Raw genomic sequence first — 20029 nt, 5'->3', positions numbered from 1 at the left:
GATGGAGTTTGGTGGATATCAGCCATTGACCACAGAGACAACTGAACCAATCGCATCAGCATCTGCTGAGGACCAAGAACAAACTAGTGAGCCAGCCACTCGTGAAACTCACGAGAATCCCAAACTCACAGAGCCTGTCGATAGTACTGGCCTAGAAGTGGATGCTCAAATCGACGACAAGGTATTGAATGACCTGCCAGGAGCCGATGAGCAGACAAGTGTTTCTTCAGAGAACGAGCAAGTTCCAGAAGCTGCAAGAGAATCAAGCGAACCAGGTAACAAAGACGTTGAGATCCAGGATACCATTCAGCCAACTACCTCGAGAACTGAACCTGAAGAGCCTGCCGAAGACAAGCCGGTGCCGGAGACTCAGGAGCTTGACGTTCCTGAAACTCAAGAGGAAGATACTGCATATCTTGATCAACCGTCTGATCAGGAATCAGAATCAGAAGAGCCCGCCGAAGCCTTTTCACAATCTATGAAAGACTTCCTCGCAGCTTGGGAAGAAGAAACCGACAACTTTGAAAATAGAATCGCGGAACTTCGACGCTTGCTTGTGGAAGACGGCGACGGCAGTGCAGAAGACAACAAAGACATATTGGAGAAGTTGATGAACGAAGTCGATCGTGAGGAAAAAGTCTACAAGTCAAAAACCACCGCTGCACGTAACGCCTTGACCGGATTGGAGCGGCTTGCTCGAATCAAGATTCTAGAGGTACTTGATCGTGCAGATGCAAGTTTCGAGCAGCGATTGTTGATGGTAAAATCGAACTTGAGGGAGGAGCACAATTCTGAGTCTGCAAGGAGCCAGCTCTCGCCTGACGCAGATAATCAAGACGTCGAGATGAAGGATGAGCCTGCCAACGAAGCAGAGGTTGGTGCTGAAAACGATGACCAAGAAGTCAGATCCTCAAAGTCAAACTCGCCTGCTCCTTCGTCACTAGGCTGGGCACCAAGTGAAGACGAAGGTCTAACGGAAAGTGCGAAGAAGGAACAGAAGGTCAAAACACGCAAACCTCGCAACTCGACAGGCACCACTTCCGAGCACTTTACGCCGTCCCCAGACGCGAAGAGAAAGCGCGTGCCAGCCGGAACATCTGCTGTTGCCTTCCCCAAGCTGTCGGCACCTCGCTTCGGCTTGATTCAGGAGAGACTCGCAAACGACCCATTCCGTCTACTAGTTGCTGTCACCTTCCTCAACAAGACCCATGGTAAGGCAGCAAGACCAATCTTTGAGCAAGTAATGGAGACATATCCTACGCCGGCTGATTTGGCTGCGGCCAATGTCAGCGAGCTCAGCGAGATGATTCACAGTCTAGGCTTCCAGAACCAGCGTGCGAGAAAATTAATCAAGATCGCCGAGACTTGGGTTGGACAACCTCCACAGAAGGGAAAGCTCTTCCGCACCATGGACTATCCCAACAAAGGCAACGGCCGCCACCTTAAGCCCAAAGAAACTGTCGACGAAGATGTCGAAGATTGCATTCAAGCCGGCGCTTTGGAAATTGCTCACATCTATGGACTTGGACCCTACGCTTGGGATTCTTGGAGAATCTTCTGCCGTGACAAGTTCCGTGGTGTGGCTGAAGGCTACAATGGTGAAGGTGTTCCTGGTTACAAGCCTTCGTCGCAGGCCAAGGAAGACTCGGTCTTCGAACCAGAGTGGAAGCGTGTGGTGCCGTTAGATAAGGAGCTCCGAGCATGTTTGCGTTGGATGTGGTTACGTGAAGGCTGGGAGTGGGATCCTCTGACCGGCAACAAGAAGAAGGCAGCTCCTACCCTCATGCGCGAAGCATCGGATGGTGTAGCCACTTGGGACGAGCCTGTGGCTCTCAACCCACACGACGAGGACACAACGACCATCAAGGAAGAGCTCGCAGGACCCAAAGGTCCTGACGCGTTGGTCCCCGGAGTCAAGGCCGAGGAGGCCGAACCAGCACCCAAGCGACGCACCAGAAGAGGTAGAAACTCAGCTGGTGCTATTGCAAAGCGTGCAGCTACTACTCCCCCTCCTGCTGCACCCAAGGAAGCTGCCACCCCAGCTGTACCTGCCAGCACCAAACGCCTTAACGCAGACCCCGAGATCATGACTTCGCGTTTGAGACCTAGAGCCGGTCGTGCAGATGCGATCGCTTCTGCCCCTGTACCTGCTACGCCGAGCCGTCGTCGCGCTGCACGCAGGTAGAAGCTTGTTGGACCCTTGTTGCGGCAAGTTTCTGTTGCATAGGTCTTTGTGCTGGCCTACACATTGCATTGATAGCATCTCTGGCGTTGTTTCATCCAAAGCATCCTGTAGCGAAATCAAAATTCATTGATCAACATTTCTCCGTTAACTATCGTCCCTTACAAGAGTTCAAAATCACGCTCGAATTGTTCAAGCCTTGATGGATCCACCTCTTTATCACAGCATAGGTTCGAAGGTCGATCGACATCCCTCAATGCTACAATCGAAACATAACAAGCCATATTGAGCAGCGAAAAGGACAGAAAATACAAAACGTACAGCAGCAGGTGGCCACCCACCGTAGCACTAATCTGCCGTGCAACTGCTTATGTATGGCAGAGCGGACGGGATGCCCAGTTCACACACTTACCTGTTTAGGAAATTGTGGTTAAAATGGTGCGGTTCATGGTACTCCAAATTCTCAGTGGTATACATTGCCCGGGTGGTGGAACACAGAATGTTTCAGCCTGCTGTGTCCCGTCAACCAGCATATATATATATACACACTTGGTGATCATATATTTGTTTGCAAGCCGCTCTCGGATCTCTTCCTACGATTGGCCATTCGGCCGACTCTTTTCGCTGTGACAGTGAGTTGTGGCGCGTTCAGTCATAAATGCACATCGAATGTACTGCATGTCATGCACACATCTCTGAGCAATTATAGATAAATTCTTTTTTCCAACATTGTAAGCGGAGGTCACACATAGATCCCACAAAAACAACTCAAAGTCGTCCAGAAAATACTGGAAGGTGTACCACGTAAGTAAAAAGTTTAGAACACGTGCCATGGCTGCTCAATATCGTCGTCGTTGGTTTTTTATACTGCTGAGGGTACGACCCTGTCTCAATCCACAGTATCAGCTCAAAAATTGCGTTGTCTTGCAGAACAGACGACACTATTTGGTGATGGCATGGATTGATGACAATCTATCAGAAGCATACGCATCAATAACTTTATGTAAATTCATTGCTCGTATAGACATATGCATTGCTGCCTGTCGTTGTGTTTGGCTACCAACCCCACGGCTTGTGGCTGCGGCGAGGCTTCAGCAGTGACCTTGCGGCGCCAGCAGAATTTTGACAGAAGCTGAGAGTGATGTCTGTGTGCGTCGTACGACCAGAAACAAGAGTGTGTCCGTGTATTTCTGCAGATGTGTTCATGCTGGAGTCAAGAAGTCAGCCAAACTGCGGCTCTTGCGATTCTTGGCTGAGTGGTTCTTTCCCAGAAACTGATGACTTCATGACGTGGGCTTTAGTGGATTACAACATCCTCAACGCGTCCTTCTGCGACGTATCGTGAGATCATGGCGTGTGTTTGGTGATTTGCTAGGATAAATATTCTTTGTTACAATTTGCTTTGTACCATTTTCTGGTCTCGTGCTCTTCTATTCGCTCAATCTACTACTGATTACTCTGCGCTGGTGACACGAAACAGACATGGCTGCCACGTACTTTACGTGTACTCTAGGGCAGGCGCAATCCTTGGGCCTCACCAACTCCAACTTCAAGAATATCAACCACTTCATCGATTCTCAAGCAGAAGCCATACCATCTCAACATGCTGTCGGATTTGCCATACCATCCAACTCGGACTCCCGATGGAAGAGCAAGACTTGGACCTTTTTGGACCTGCAAACTGGCTCCAAGAAGGTTGCAGCTGTGCTACAAAAGATGCATGGAGAACTTCTGACCAAGTCGGAAACAGTCGCATTGATTTGCCCAAGCACACCGGAGTTTCTGTTTACGTGGCTTGCTCTCATGCGACTGGGACATCCTGTGCTTCTCATCGCACCGCAGTGTCAGCCAGCAGCCATCGCTCATCTATGCAAAACATGTCAGACTACTGTCCTATTCCACGACGAGACTTACTCTACCCAGTCTCAAGAGGCTGAAGCGGTCGCCCGCGACGATGGCGGAGAGCTCCATGCTATTGAGTTGCTATATTCCAAGGATCATTCTTTATCGGATATCATGGCACAGGATATATCGGATGACCTAAGCTTCCCCAACGTCAAGGAGACAGACGTTGCCTATCTCCATCATACCTCTGGAACCTCTTCTGGTGTACCCAAGCCAATCCCGCAAACGCATCGCGCAGGTGCTGGTGTTCTTCCTTGCTTCCCTAATGGAAAGCAGTGTGCAATGTTCACAACCACACCACTCTACCATGGAGGTGTAGCAGACGCTTTCAGAGCATGGACAAGTGGCGCGCTTATTTGGCTGTTTCCTGGAAAGGGCATACCAATCACCGCAGCAAACGTTATCAAGTGCCTGAGTGCGGCGAAGGAGAGTGCAGAGCAGGGTCTTCCTCCTGTCAAGTACTTCACTTCTGTACCGTATGTACTTCAGATGATGGAGGCAGATGGACAAGGCTTCAAATATCTTCAAAACATGGATATCGTCGGTGTAGGTGGTGCTGCTTTGCCAGCAGAAGTAGGAGACCGCATGGTTGGCAAAGGAATCAATCTTATCTCAAGATTTGGTAGTGCAGAGTGTGGTTTCCTCATGTCATCTCACCGTGACTATTCAAAAGACAAGGAATGGCAGTACTTGCGCAGCAACGAAGGAGCCGAGTTCCTTACGTTCGAAAAGAACGAGGATGGTCTAGCTGAACTGGTGATCAAGCCAGGTTGGCCACACATGGTATGATCTGCTCTCAAAATCTGGGACTGAACATCGACTGACATGCTGCGTCCAGGCTAAGAAGACCCGTGATGATGGATCCTTTGCCACGGCCGATCTCTTTGCACCACATGACAACATTGCAAATGCCTGGAGATACCACTCGCGAGCCGACTCTCAACTCACGCTGATCACCGGCAAGAAGTTCGACCCAGCTCCACTTGAAGGTGCCATTGCCACTGCGGATCTTCTAGACGACGTCCTGATATTCGGAAACGCACAACCGTTCCCTGGTGCCTTGCTGTTCCGCTCAGAAACGGCTCGAGATATTCCCGACCACGACCTCGTAGAGAAGATCTGGCCAGCCATAGAGAAACTCAACTCGGAAAGTCAGGATCATGCTCGTATTCCCAAGAAGATGCTGGTTGCCATGGCAGTACTTGATCAGCCGCTAGAGAAGAGCAGTAAAGGTACCCTCCAGCGAAGTGTGGTGGAGGCCCGCTTCGCACAAAACATCGACGAGGCGTATACCAACATGGGTTCTTTCAACGTCAGTGACGTGCCTGACGAGAAGGTTCTCGATGTCATCATCGAGATGATAGAATCTATCGTCCCGAAGAAGGCTAAACTGGAAGATAACACAGACCTGTTCTCTTATGGCGTTGACTCGGTCGCCGGTATGCAGATTAGATATGGCCTTCGACAACTGCTACCACAATCGACTAAACAGTTGCCACTCAACGTGGTAGAGGATTGTGGAACGGTCAAGCGATTGGCAGAGTATGTCGTCAAGCAGCGTCATGGTGAAGAGCTTGTCGACGACGAGGATGAACACAAGCTCATGCTTCAACTCGTCGACCAGTATTCCAACTTTGATAACAGAAGCCCATCGTCGTCCACAAACGGGCAGGGTCAGTGTGAAAACGACAAAGGAGATGTTATCGTCCTGACCGGTGCAACGGGGGCTTTAGGGGCTCATCTCCTGAACTCCTACCGTCAACTCGATTCTGTCAAAAAGGTCTACTGCCTCGTCCGAGGAGCTGAATTGCAAGCCTCAATTGAACGAGTTGACAAGGCTCTCAAACAGCGCGGCCTTGATGGACTCCAAAGCGGTGACGCAAAGGTTGAAGTCCTTCAAACGTCACTAGGAGATGGTCACCTGGGCCTCTCCAGTGGAGATTACGAAAGGATTGCACATGAGGTTACAATTGTTATGCACGTGGCATGGAGTGTCAATTTCCGCATGCGTTTACGCAGCTTTGCAAAGGACAACATTGCGAGTAAGTCATGCCCCCAATCCTCCCCATGCACGAGTGTGTGACCAGCCCGTTTGAAGCTCTCACCGCTGTATCAGAAGACCTGGTCAGAGGGTGCATAGAATACTATTTTTGCAATCTATGCACCCAGAAACCAGGTTTTCTATATTGCAATTAGATGAATTTGCTGCAGGGCTGCATCACCACAAAGATAGCAAAACAGACCAGATGCTGACCGCAGTTTCCAATGCAGGTGTGACAAATCTCATCAATCTTGCATTGAGGTCCGGGAGATCTGAGCCTGCCAGATTTGCATACTGCTCGAGCGTAGCCAGTGTCATGGCGTACAGCAAAGGCACTTCAATCCCTGAAAGAATTATCGACGATCCAGAAGCAGCCAGTCCCCTGGGTTATTCGCGCAGCAAGTGGGTCGCCGAACAAATATGCAGCAGAGCGAACGAGCGCTCGCTGCTTCAGGGTCGCGTTGCCATATTCAGAGTCGGCCAACTTTCAGGGGACACCCAACACGGCATCTGGAATAGCAGCGAGGCCTGGCCGATGATGCTGAGCAGTGTCAAAGTATCTCGCGCACTACCGAACCTCGATAAGGAAACCTTGGACTGGCTGCCGGTGGACCTCGCTGCCACGGCCTTGATGCAAGGAATAGCAAGCGTGGACGGGAGCGGAGACGGGGCGCATGTCCTGCATGTGCTAAACGAGCATCGTCGTCCTACATGGCCCACAATGTTGCAATGGCTAAAGAAACGATACGCCTTTGACATTGTGGACCCGCCCAAGTGGGTAGCGCGACTCGAAGATATGCAGGAAAGAGACGGCGCCGATCACCCCGCATATAAACTTCTAGACCATTGGAAGAGGGCTTATGCCCCTGAGCGCCGCGAATCCGAGGACAGAGGTTCGGCACCGACTGTCTTGCCGTTCGACATGTCGAGAACCAAACAATCGATTGCGGTTCTGCGAGACGTCAGTCCTGTTGACGAGCATTATTTTGCCAAGATCTGGGACTGGATCGACACAACTATGTAGAGGTCTAGGCATTATCGTGAGATCATCATCTTGACAGCAGCTAGATCTCTGTATACAGATTCCAGATCTGATGCGTAGACTTTGGGATCATTGTGTAAACACAACCCCTCTCTCTCTTCGCATAAGTTTACTCTCTTCCACCGAGGCATTTGTTGGGAAGGATTATAGAACCACACTCTCGTGATATCCATGCAATACCAGTGCGCGTGAAATGAAGAGCGTTGCCGACGATGAACTCTTGCCCCTGGATTGAAATTTGGCCAGTATGGGCAGAACGTCCACGGCCTCGGCATAACGACCTTTGGTATAGGGAGAGGTATGGGGATGGGAGTGGGAGCGTAACGTCTTGGTGGCTTCTAAATCCGAAGTGCAGAGATCGGTTGAGCGGGATTTGAAAAGGACGATTTGAGTAATCGTCCTCTCACTAAGCCTCATTGTACCTTGTCGCAATACCTGTCAAGGCCTTACAGGGCAGGAGGATAAGGCTGCACAAGCCGAAGAGCCAGGTGCTGGTACTTGCTCTCCGAGGATGTTAAGCGTATCGAGTGGGGTCGACTTTTTTCAGTGCAGGGTTGGTAAGGACTCAAGCCCGGATCTGGGTAGTTTGGCCTTGCGCAAGTGACCTTACATGACGCTAGCGAAGTGTCTCCTGTCGAAGCGGAGCCGTCACTGTTGTTCATGTCAAAGGGGGAGCACACAAGTATGGAAGCGTGGTGCGGCAAGAGGCAGCGCCCGCTGTCCCGCGATAAGGGGATAAGACATCGAGGGCTTGGCGATCTGGCTTGAAGTCTGCTCGTGCACGCCGCATCCACGCCCTCACGTGCTTTCGCTCCGACACCGTGTGGCTTGGACCGATTCCATGCGGGTCGCGAGTCCGTCAATTCGACCAAGCTAGCCAAGACGACGCGGTCGGGGAGTTCGTCGCCGGGAAGCACAGGGCTAGAAGAAGACTAAGCCTATTCCCCGGCCTCTTGTGGGGCGATCATCAGAACAGAGCACTAGACCTCATAAAAGCCACAGTTGTATTATGCTCGCACAGAAAAGACTTCCCAATGAGAATTGCCGATGACAGATTCGGTTCGGCAAGCGTAGTAAAAGTCTTTGTATCTCTTGTATACCCTGGGGAAACAAGCGAGAACAGCCTTATGGAGGCAGAATAGACGAGCAGATCTGCTCCTTTCGGTCGACCCTTGTGTTCCTGCATCGCGTACCTGCATGAGCCATAGAAATCTCACACGGTCTCAGACTCGTACAGATAAAGAATGACGTAGGTTGTGAAGATCAGGTCATTGCCGTACCGCCGGTTTTGGGCGGCAGACTGAGTCAATCCCCAGCTGAAAGCCCGTTTTTGGCAGTTGTGCTTGTCGATTGTCTTAATCTGCTGCAGAGCCAAGTTATGCAACCACAGCACTCACCAAGCTCAGATTATTCTGCGAGATGACAATTACGTCGCAAATGTGCGACGAAAGCAAGACGACTCGACAAACAGAAATAGCGTGTATAGCTCAATCCTGCCCATCGGCGATGAATGATTCAGATACTCGGAAAGCGTTGCCCGTCTCGTACTCGGAGTTGAAGAACGAAAATCGGAAGGCGGAAGCTTTTGCCGGAGATCTGAATCTTTCCACACCAGGAAACATGAGTCGCATCTGAAGTTCAAGGGGCAGAGAAAAAGTCAATGGCAGAACATATGGAGCGGCTCAATACAATTTAGCAAATCAAGCGAGAAGTGTTATAACCTGTTGAAAAGTTTATGAAGTCAAATCTATCGAAGCGTACTCGTACCTGGCATGCCGTTGGCGTATGTGGGATCATTTCCACAGGGCAGAGAACCGAGCGACGGTGCACACACACGCGCGCGCACAAGGGTCTGCAGAAAATTAACGATCGACGTTGGAAGGCCAGTGGCAGGGTCCGTAGGGATGAAGAAGTCGAAGAGTCTTGAGTCGAATTGCACCGCCAATCGATTGGGTCCTAGCGATATCATTTTTGATTATGATGTATATTGAAGTGTGCTTTTGGGAAGCTTTCGAGAATGGCCAACTTCAGAAGGTCGATATGAAACACTGGGTCGGAGGACGGCGAGCCAACGTGGGGAAGGCGCAGCCAATCAGAAGCATTAGGGAGATCACCACACCTGATTGTCGCGTTTCAGAATGCATTTCGATTGTCGCCCTCTACGTAACCCTCGACCACGTGAGAGATGATTGCAATCATTTGCGGCGGTCAAGATGACAGGTAAGCGGTATATGATGTACTACTATATGAGAAATATATGATATAATACTTTTGATTGGCGACTGAGACCTCGTAAATGAGACGACAAATGCGCAGCACTGCAGCGCTATTGGCCATGGGACTAATCACAATCACACCCGAATTTCGAAACACAGCGCGCGAATTTGTGTCAGCTCCGTCAAATCCGAGAGCAGATTCAAGCAGGTACAGTACAGTACATGCAGTACATGCTGGATATCTGGCAAATCGGTAATTTCTCACCTGCGTACGGCCGAGTCATTGACGATTGCAAGGTGATCATTTGCATGACGAGGATATCAGACGCTTCACGGAGTGCACGCCACCAGCGCTGAGCGATGTAACTGGCCATCCCGCCGCGTAGCCGTCCGTATGTGTGAGCGTTTGCTCTGGTAGAACGAGACGCGATAACAGGTGAGCGGACATGTATCTACCCAGGCTGACCAACGGGCAACGGACGAGCAGCACGACCTTGATACGAGCGTGTGTGGACAGACGGTTGTGCAAGGTCAGCCGTCAAGTGGACTGGCTCACAAGACGTGTTTGTTGACAAACTAGCCATGTATAACTGTTATGGATTCGAGTGTCGATCGGGGACAAGATAGTGCAGCTACTGGATTGAGCGCCACTGCTCTGGATAGCCGACACCTCGCGAGTTTTTGCACAGGTCTGCAGGGCATGATGGATCTCGGGCAGATGCACGTGGGCTACTCGGCCTGAGGCTTCACGATTGACACTCGAGGTGCAGTAGTGCGGTCGTTGGAATCAACAGCCTTAGGTTAGCTGGCGTGATGGCCGTTCCCAGCAGAAAAAATAAGAGTCGACGACGGATGGAAATAGACTCGACGCGGCGCCACAAGGCGTCGAGCGGCAAGCTGGCGCGTTAGCGTCGGGATCAAGGCACAGACAGACGCCTTCGAGCGCAGCACGGGGCATGGGAGTAACGCGTTCTGAGGGAGCCAGAGGTGCAGGTATGTGCACAGTACAGACTCGCTGGACCGGTGCAGATGGGCGTGGCCTTTGTCAGTTGGTACCCACCAAGCCCGTCCGAGGCTTCCCCATCCGCCGCCATGATTGCACCGGCCCTGCGGCCAGTTTCGACTTGGACGATCAGTACTTGTATGCTCTGCTCCCCCGGCCATGAACAGGTCGTTTCAGACACCAATCGACCCGGCCATTCTCTCATTGCATTGCTTTTGCTATCAACCCGTTGGACGTACCATTCTTTTCCCTGCTCATCAGACGTCACTTGTCCCCAAGAGCATCCATCTTATATACACAGCCCTGCCACCACACCACTACACTCCCAATCCGTCTTGTCATATCTCTTCTGAAACCGACTCGTCTTCTGCAATCAAACGCAAATCCCAATTTACACACGGCATATCCCAAATCTTTCGGGTAAGCGTCGTGTCGAAGCCACCACCGCCTCTTGGACCCTCGAGGCTAACCGAAATTGTTCAGATCCAATGGAACACCAATATATGACCCAGACTCCCATGCAGTCTCCCATGTATTACTACACTCCTCAAAAGCAGCAGCAAATCCACTACAACTCGCACATGGCCCCCCAGAACATGGACTACTTCTCTCAGCCAATTTCATCCCACGTCCTCTACTCTCAGCGCAGCTCTCCCGTCTTCCAGCAACAGCCTCAGTACATTTCACAAGCTATGCTCACTCCTGCTGCTTCACCTCGTCCCCAGCACCAGAAGCCTACCATCATGCTCCAGCAAGAGATGCCCAGCATGAACATGTCGTTCGACTCTGATTGCTACGGCCCTGCCACTCCTACTCTCTCTGCCACAAGCTTCAACTCTGCCGACAGCCCCAACTACCACATGATGCCCACTCCTGCCAACGAGCTTCACATGAACCCCTTCGACGGCCTCAAGCAGAACTGCGAGGATGACATGTTCGGTGAGTGGACTCAGTCGACATCTCCACCTTTGACTCCAGGTACGTGTTTGATTGAGAAGGGCAATTTCCCTTGGCTTGGCCAATTATAGAGCTGTGGCTGACTCGCTAGCTGAAGTGTACCTGCATCCCGCCTCGGCATTTACCGAGAACAGCAGCTACTTGCTGTCCACCTCTGCATGCCCATCATTGTCGCCCTCGCCCTCGCCCACCGTTTGTGATCCCCGCACTTTGACTGTCCCCAGCAACGCTTTCCCCTGCTTGCCTACTCTGTGCGCCGGCGATGACGAGGAGCACAAGTTGATCCTCAAGGGTGACTTCACTCCCTCCAAGAGCTTTGACGCTTCCGAGTTGATGCCCGCCAACCACGGCTTCCCTACTTTTGAGCCTCTTTTCGAGCTTGACGTCGAGGACGAGTTCTCCGCCAGCAAGCGCCAGCGCGTCGAGTCACAGTTCACTCCTGAGTCGAGCTTCTGCTTCACCGACGCCAGCTTCAGCGACGAGGACCTTACCTTCTCTCCTTGCCAGTCTGAGTTCTCTTTCACCTCTGGTCCCGTCGTCGACATGACTCCTGTTCGTCGTTCCGTCACCAAGAGAACTGCCAAGGTCTCTCAGTACAGCGCTGCTGCACACTCTTCCAACAGCCAGCCCCAGCAAGTTCCCAGCAACGCCGCTGCCTCCTCCTCGTCTGCCTCTGGCGATGACCACTCGCACTCTCACCCTTCAGCCTCCTCGACCACCCGCCGTGGCCGCAAGCAGTCCCTCACTGAGGACCCCTCCAAGACTTTCGTCTGCACTCTCTGCTCGCGTCGCTTCCGCCGCCAGGAGCACCTGAAGCGTCACTACCGCTCTCTTCACACTCACGACAAGCCTTTCGAGTGCACCGACTGTGGCAAGAAGTTCAGCCGCAGCGACAACCTCAGCCAGCACCAGCGCACCCACGGTGCCGGCACTGTCGTCATGGGCGTCATGACCAGTGACATGACCTCCCAGATGGCTGTCAACGTTCCCGATGTTGGCTCTGGTGTGCTGCGCCCCAAGAGCGAGTCTCCTGATGCCAGCGAGCTCGGTGCCATGCTCTTCGACCACGCCGCCGCAGTCGCCGGGTCCAGCAGTGGTAGCCAATCGGGCTACGACTCCGCCGAGGACAACAGCTTCCAGCAGAAGAAGAGAAAGCGCGATGAGTAGATTTCTCTCGCCTAGCACCCTTTCTCTTTCTGACGTTTGACGCCTTACGACCCTCATGCCAAGCCTTCTCCTTTTTGTTCGCTGCTTCGTTTAGACTTGTACTCTCCGCAAGGGCCTGTCTCTCTGGATGAGAGTACAGGCAAAAAGTCACATGCTCTGGCGGTCCAGCCACAAAGCGAGCCTTTTCCTTTACTGCTTTTTCTTCTCTTCATGTCTATCATTACACCTGCCTGCGGCAAGGTCTTCTTTCTTCTCAGCCCCTTTGCTTTGGGCTTTTCTGTACTGTACAGCGAGACAACTGCATTTGCATGGATGGGAGCTCTGGGAAAACGGTCTTTTGCTATCTTAGCTATTTGAATCACAACATCAAGCCCAACAGTGGCCTCTGAGATTTCTGAACACTTTTTTCTTCCTCTGCTCTGTGTATGTTCGTTTTGTGCAACATGTCTCTGATTATGCTTTTTGCCTTTGCAAGCTTTCCAAAGTTGTCCTCGTCACAGCCAGGAACGGACGTTTCAGTATTTTTGTGGGGGAAGGATCGCACTCTACCAAGATCTCAAATCTTCAGTCAGATCTTCTCTGTGTTGGATAGTAGTACTTCGAGCCCTACCTCAAATACTCTAGGCTATGGTCGCTCATAGCTCCATGAATTCTGCAAGAGACACGGCACTTATGGTGATGCGCATGGCATGACTCTTGGTACAAAGACTATTGATTCTTCTACTCTTGATCATTTCTCCTGCTTGTCCCTCCTTCAAAGCGAAAGTGGATAGTGCATTTCCGCTTCATTCCGCAAGGATCTATTCATGATTACTTCAGCGCTGCCGGCAAACAAGATACAAAGCGATCCTCACAAGGTCAGGCAAGAGTCTACTTATCCGCACTCGACCGGCCACCAAAATGCTCTCTCGTAGATGTTCGTACCTGACTAGACAAAAACCTTGCTACTGCCTTGTGTAGAGTACCGCCGCGGCTGCCGCTTCCAGTGTGATTTCTTTGCTGAAGCATTGGGCACTCGAGCGGGAGGCTCCTTCTTTCGGATAGATCAAGCGAAAATCTTACTCTCATACCATGATGCGGACGCGCTCATGTCCAATTTGCAATTGGGATACGCGCACCGAATAGCACCGCGAGAGTTCGTGGGGTGCGGGATGGGTGTGAGGGAATTGATAGAGAAGGCATGTAACTTACCTATTCTCGGTCCTAGATGAATAGCTCCTATTGAGATTCTATGAGGTTCTCTTCTATCTTTTCCTTTCTCAATTTGCTCGGGAGCTTGAAGTGATGCGACCCACCGGATCGAGAGCATCCGACTCTTTCTCTTGAGCCTTCAACCTAAACACCCCACACTCTTGCCGAGCCAGACCTCTGGCTGCTCTTGACTCGACTGCACCTGCACAATCGTCATGCCGCTTTTCGTAATACTCTTTCCTTTTTTGCCATTTTTCTTCTCTCTCGAAGGTTATTTTCTCTTTTTGATCTCCATTTTTGCTCAGGGCAAGGGCCTGGAGCGGGAGATTTGCAGAGGGACGAGCCGTCCGTCGCCCAATCTCACCACTGCTTACGCCATTTTTCATCGACTCACCCACGATCTTTCTGATCATCGATCTCGAGGAAATTAGGCAAGCCATAACTTCATGGTCGCGTTTTCAGCTACTGGTTTCAGAAGCCATGTCTGCTACACCACCAACCCATGGTTGCATAAGTATCTTGCGAAGGATCCTTCTTGTTTTAGCTGCTTGTATGGGTAGGGCACTGAGTCATTGATTGACGTCTTGTTTGATTGCGAGGAGGGCTGCAGGTCATCGCATCTCCGGTGCATGAAGAGCTACGTCAGCATCAAGTCTACATCCGACTGATCAAGATTTCCAAATTAGGTCATGCAAGGGACTGAGTAGGCGACCCGTAGGTCTGGACACTTGACGACTACCTGGTTACATGTCATGCAAAGCATCGAAGGTGTGGCAGATCTGTCAAGGAAGACGTATCTGCACCCTTTCTTTCTCTCGCAAATGGCCGGCCTTCGCAACACCCTCCGAAAGCCCCCAAGTCCCTTTGGCGTTGGTCCAGCAAGATAAGACAAAGTACACATGACTATGCACAACCACGCGTCTCGGAACAACGCCTCTACTTTCGAGGTCTATGCAAGCATAACGGTCTTTCTTCATGACCCTTTTTGCCATGTGCATTTGTATCCTATGACCCTCTCACTAGTTACAGCCAACCTGTCCCAGAGGACTAGTCACCACGCGAAGGATCCGCGGCGAATGAGAAAATCAAGAAATCCATGCTACGATGTCGAAATGAGGAAAAAGCGCAAAGAGGAGATTTGAGATACATACACATCGTACTCGTCGTACCTCCACCGGACTCATCTCCATGGATGCATACTGCGGCCCCGACATAATGACTAGTGTATATGCCAGCAGAATCGGCGGCCTTGCTCGGCGCCCAAGAAGCTGACCAGCCATTTCTCTGGACAGTATTAGCGAGATGCAATCCTACGGTAGCACTGCTAAGCTCTCTATCTGACACCACGATCTTCAGGCACGATCTTGAGAATTTGTCTTGTATGCGCGCCGCCGGCTTCGTTGGCGCTGGAGGAAAGTGGAAATAAGACGCTTACACGCTTCACGCTGTACAGCAGAATCCTTCAAAGGAAGTCGGCCGCGAGCGACCCGCATCTGCCCCATCATGGTATCCCCACTGCTCTAGACCTCTTGATTCAGTGCCCATCACCTCTTGATTGTGGAAATGGCTTTGGACTTGTTGAAACGGACAATAATGGCCGAGTAGAGGACCATGAAAACCACCAGGATTTCAAGAAGGGCATTCAGGGGCGATGAGGAATAGGTTGAGCTGTACAGTTGGCAATAGTGGCAGTACGAAGTGGATATTCTCTTTCCAGTGGACTGATAGTTAGTCACGACACGTATTCTCAACTAATACCGTATGTTTCTCCCACCATAAGGGTACAGGGATCTCAATATAAGCTATGTGGGGAAACAGCTGTTGCGCCGTACTCTTAATGTTCCTTTTCTTGGTGATTTTCCTCACGCGTTTTGCTTCCTCCCGTCTTGCGTGATTTTCTGTTCCTCAGGCACGTTGAACATGTCTTAGATCGTGATAACCCCACAAGAAAGTGGAGTGTCGAAGGATTCATGACCGATGAATAGGTGACGATCACCAGTTTTTTTGTGCCTGTAGGAGAATAAGACATGCGGAATCAGGGCAAATGCGCGCGAAAGGTACAAGACGGCAGAGTTGAGCCGACATGTGTCCAAAAGTGCAACGGGTCGTCTCCTTGGCCGTGGATCTCCATTGTCGTACACTCCAGCCGAGTATCTTTTGGTGAGAGAAGAGGATCCAGACACGCGCAACGGGTCTTTAGCTTTGGGTTTCATGCACTTGCTGTTTTGTCTCTATGTCTGTGTTGCTTGGCTGTCTTGTTCACGCAACGTATGGAATGTCATCGCAGGTACGAGAGGTGGCTTTTGCGGAGAATTGGTGTAGCTGAAGTGTCAAGCCGCTCCGTGGAGCTTGGTCTGACTGTCGTTCTCGGTGCACAAAAGCCACTCTTGCCTTCATTGGTATACGTACGGACGTAAGGGCAGCAAAAGCTCCAAACACGAACAAGTCCAGTCCCATGGGGAATTGATGGCACGGGACGGCCCAGCCTATCTCTTGGGGTTGCAGCTCTCATATTGACGAATGATGTGCCTTTGGGAGCATTTCGCGCAGTAGCACCTATCGCGGGTGGATACTGATAGGATTAGAATTCGGGGCATTTGACCATGATGGGCCATACAGATGACGGACTTGGCCGGTGGACTGAAGACGTGGTTTATCCAAATCTGTGCATAGATTCGTCGATCATGATCGACAGACATACCTGATTCGTGCAGCGAGCATTTCCTTATTCAACTCCACTCATCGGCGTGTAAAGTGATAAGAACGTAGCATAAAGTATGATGCAAAAAGCAAGCCGCTCGTGCATGGTGACCGCGGGCAATGATACGAGAAAGAAACACGAAAAAGAATACGACGGAGGCCGCGGAATGGACAAGCACGTGGGCTTGGTCATCTTCTCACATGTATAAGGCTATGCTGCTATGCAGACCCTTATACACGACCAATAGAGTTTGTTCCAGCATCTGAAACAGAAAGCACATGGAAACCAGGGATATAAGCTTCGGGCTATACCCTGCATAAAAACAAGTGTCCCTGAATAAACCCTTGATAACGCAACTTCCTAAACAAGCTGGCCGAACCACCGTTCGGAGGTATGCAGGAGAAACCTTACCCTTGAACAATCTTTCGCTCCTCCTTGGTCAATTGACTTTATGCGCTATCCATGATTTGCAATTCTTTGAGTGTTCGGCGCAGCTTATGCAGGGATTGGCTACCTACCGTATTCTCCCTTTTATGCCCACTTTGGATCCCTCGCTAGCTAGGGGAATGTGCTATCGTCGACCCTGCATGTCCTAGATGCCCTTTGCGGTAGAGGTATAGCCAAGCCTCTCTCCGCGTAAACCTTCGGCATGGAAAACGTACGTGGCATAGATAGGCGACGGTCGGATAGCGAAGGCAGACCACCACATGTGATATCAGTGGCAGCTGTTTTGGGAAGCGGCAATAGGCGAGAGAGGGTCCGTGGGCAGTAAAAGAAAGCCCCGAGTACTTCGGTACTTGGTGTTGGTGCTATACCAGCCCCTTCTTTTTGCAAAGCACTGTCAAAAAAGATCTGTAATTCGATCGGAGGATTTTTCGATTGTTGAGGTTCCTGGGCTTGTGTGGAGGAAAAGTCTACTACGCGAGAGACAAGGGGCGTTCGTGTCAAGCGATGGAAGGATCGAACTCCTGTTCTTCTCGTGCGATGACCGCTTTCGTCAAAGGCTCTTACTTTTTGATATCTCCTGGAACTCCCTACGCGAAAACCTTGAGATGGCGTCGCTATACCATTTGGAAAAGTTGACTTCGATGGTTACCGCAAGCGGACCGAGATCAACATGCATGGAATAGTAAAAAATCCCCGCATTCACAAAATCGATCCTCAGCCCTTTGGGAGCCCGCGTCGAGACCGCGATATCACGTTATCCCAAGCGTCACCATTAACTTCAGCCTCTTATGCACCTCATAACGGTTCGTAGGATGAGGACTAGTTCACAAGGAACAACGTAAGCGTCCCGCATAAGACACAGCCGCAACTCTATGCCTAGCATGTTATGAAACGGCGATTGTTATGAAACGGTCGAGATAAACAATGAACAAGCATATCTGAGACGCGTTCTTGCGAGGACGGTTTTGTGCGTTGCATGGCTGATCTGACAGTGGATGCCCCGTTTATGTCGTTATGCCTATCCTCCCACCTCATTTCCCATGCCTTCTACCGCTCCGCGTGGTTCCCGTAACTGTATATCCATTGCGTGCCTGGCTAGTTAGCATAAACATTAATAGCTGAGACATACATCTGACAGGTTCGCGTGCAATTGCGATGTGCAAACGGCATAAAACGCTCTGCTGGCATGAAGGATTGGGAACGAGTCACTTTGGGATTTACCCAACAAGAAGGATGGCGATGATCTGTATAGACTAGACTGTGGATCTTCTATTCACTCACTGCAATCGATCGGTGTGCGAACAGTCAATACTCTTCGAGGCCAAATCAAGCGAGCAGCAATGTGTTTGTACCTCTGTACCTCTGCTCCTCATCAGACCTGGCCACTATTTCAAAAGTCTATACCACGTCTCCGCGAAGCTCCAGATCACAATGCAGAAATGTGCCGAAGGAACAAAGTCAACGAAATGAGGGCAAAAGGCAAAGTTGTCATCATTGTTCTGGTATACAGCAGAGTTATGCTTTTCGGTCCCAGCCGCAACCTCTTCTACCGAAACCGAAGCCGGCGGGCGTTCAAGTTGGGGCATTTCTTCCTTTACCTTCGTCGAAGAGCTCCTCGTGGATGCCGGTAGAATCCAGAATGTATGCCCTGACTAATGAAGCAGCATCCAACCTTGAGGCAAACCTTCACGAGGTCTTGATAGTGAGTTCTGCGCTTCGAAATTTGGAGTGGTTCTCCACTCCTCAAGGACGCGCGTCGGCCACAGGGAACGAAGAGGGCGGAGATGTTTCAAGAAGTGTATGAGGGGGTGGAACGCGGTGAGGAGTGACGAAGGTTTGTGGAAGACGAGGGCTGGATAGCATGAGAGGTTGCACTAGCGTACATGCGAAGATAGGCACCGCCCATCTATTCTCCTTGCTCATCGCCTATTTTCTCAAGCTTGCCCATTGCTCTCTTCTCGCCGGTCTCGCCGATGATTCTGATACGGTCGATTCTCGTCTTCTCGCCTTCGCCCTCTCCCTCGGAGACGAAGATGACCAAGCTCGTGACATTTTGGAACTTGACAAAACGCAAGTCGAGTCTAGCAGTACCAGTCTTGGCATCCCAGTCTGACTCCTGCAGAGTAATATCTTGAGTTGAAGGGATTGACTCGGCCTCATCAAAAGACAAGACGTTTGACTTGTTGGTGTAGAGCTTCAAGGTGCGAGGACGAACAATGTCATCGTCACCTTGGGTGGGCAAGGAGGTGATGTGAATGCTGTGGACCTTCAAAGAGCTCTGGAATGGCATGTACATCATGAGTTGTTCATCGGTATCACTCTCAATCCAGTCCTTGGCGGCGGCCGAGGATGATTTTGAGATTGCGCTTGGTTGAGCAGTGTTGAAGACGGTGCGAGCGTTGCCAGCTTCGGAGTCGACATTGAGGAAGTCCAAGTTGAGAAGATCGACACTGTCGGTGATGTCTGAGTAGCCACGAGGTAGGGATGCGCCAATCCAAGTACCGGACGAGGATGACGACGAAGCATCTCCCGAAGACTCGGCCTCGGTCGCCAGAGACTTTACGGCAGCGTCGAGAGCCTTGGGATCAGCGCCACGGATGCGCTGAGTTTCACGACCATTCTTGAAGACCATGAAGGTAGGCATGGCGGTGATGTTGTACGTCTGGGCAATGTCCTTCTGGTTGTCGGTGTTGACCTTTGTGAAGGTGATGTGGTTAGGGCGGGAGAGCGAGTTGGCGAGCTGCTCGTAGAAGGGGGCGATGGCCTTGCATGGGCCGCACCAGTCGGCGTAGACTGTTGTGATGGTCAGTATACAGATGGCGGGGTGTGTACAAGCAAGTGGGCGCACTCACAGTCGGTCACGACGATGCGCGACGACGACAGCAGCGAGCTGAATTGCTGGGGCGACTCGATGTGCACAATCTTGGACGACATGATTGCTGTCTCGTTGGACGTTCTTGCCTTGAATGAAGATGGCTCGGCGTTGTTGATTGCTCGACAAACATCATAGAGCGAGCACCTTCACATGGCGGGGCAAATGCCCAAGCGCGTCACCGAAGCTCACCGAAACAAAGAGACGTCAGCGGGCAGTAACCACCGAGCATTCACTTTCTGTTTCCAAACATGCCTGCCTCCACTGCCACAACCCCGACGCAACCTCCTCTTTACGGCCTGGCT

At 51.2% G+C, this 20029-nt stretch overlaps 4 protein-coding genes across 4 annotated transcripts; 3 read left to right on the top strand and 1 right to left on the bottom strand.

The window, feature by feature from the left end:
* Window positions 1-1096: 1096 nt before the first annotated feature.
* Window positions 1097-1804, top strand: M437DRAFT_34896 (DNA glycosylase; the record flags this gene model as incomplete). Its single annotated transcript, XM_041019291.1, has 2 exons — window positions 1097-1606; window positions 1640-1804. Coding segments are annotated over 2 exons (675 nt in total), but the record flags the coding sequence as incomplete, so codon positions are not given.
* Window positions 1805-3664: 1860 nt separating this feature from the next.
* On the top strand, window positions 3665-7152 carry M437DRAFT_59711 (acetyl-CoA synthetase-like protein; the record flags this gene model as incomplete). The annotated part of the gene is made up of 3 exons (XM_041023624.1): window positions 3665-4870; window positions 4926-6129; window positions 6359-7152. The coding sequence occupies 3 exons, from the start codon at window positions 3665-3667 to the stop codon at window positions 7150-7152; spliced, it is 3204 nt and encodes a 1067-aa protein (XP_040875316.1).
* A 4923-nt stretch (window positions 7153-12075) lies between these two features.
* On the top strand, window positions 12076-12513 carry M437DRAFT_17474 (uncharacterized protein; the record flags this gene model as incomplete). The annotated part of the gene is made up of 1 exon (XM_041018908.1): window positions 12076-12513. A coding segment is annotated over one exon (438 nt), but the record flags the coding sequence as incomplete, so codon positions are not given.
* A 6245-nt stretch (window positions 12514-18758) lies between these two features.
* On the bottom strand, window positions 18759-19786 carry M437DRAFT_79147 (DUF1000-domain-containing protein; the record flags this gene model as incomplete). The annotated part of the gene is made up of 2 exons (XM_041027116.1): window positions 18759-19645; window positions 19705-19786. The coding sequence occupies 2 exons, from the start codon at window positions 19784-19786 to the stop codon at window positions 18759-18761; spliced, it is 969 nt and encodes a 322-aa protein (XP_040875314.1).
* Between the last annotated feature and the right edge of the window lie 243 nt (window positions 19787-20029).

Source organism: Aureobasidium melanogenum (genome assembly GCF_000721775.1).
Source record: "Aureobasidium melanogenum CBS 110374 unplaced genomic scaffold scaffold_34, whole genome shotgun sequence".
NCBI classification, from domain to species: Eukaryota; Fungi; Ascomycota; class Dothideomycetes; order Dothideales; family Saccotheciaceae; genus Aureobasidium; species Aureobasidium melanogenum.
This window is presented reverse-complemented; position numbering and strand designations above follow the sequence as displayed.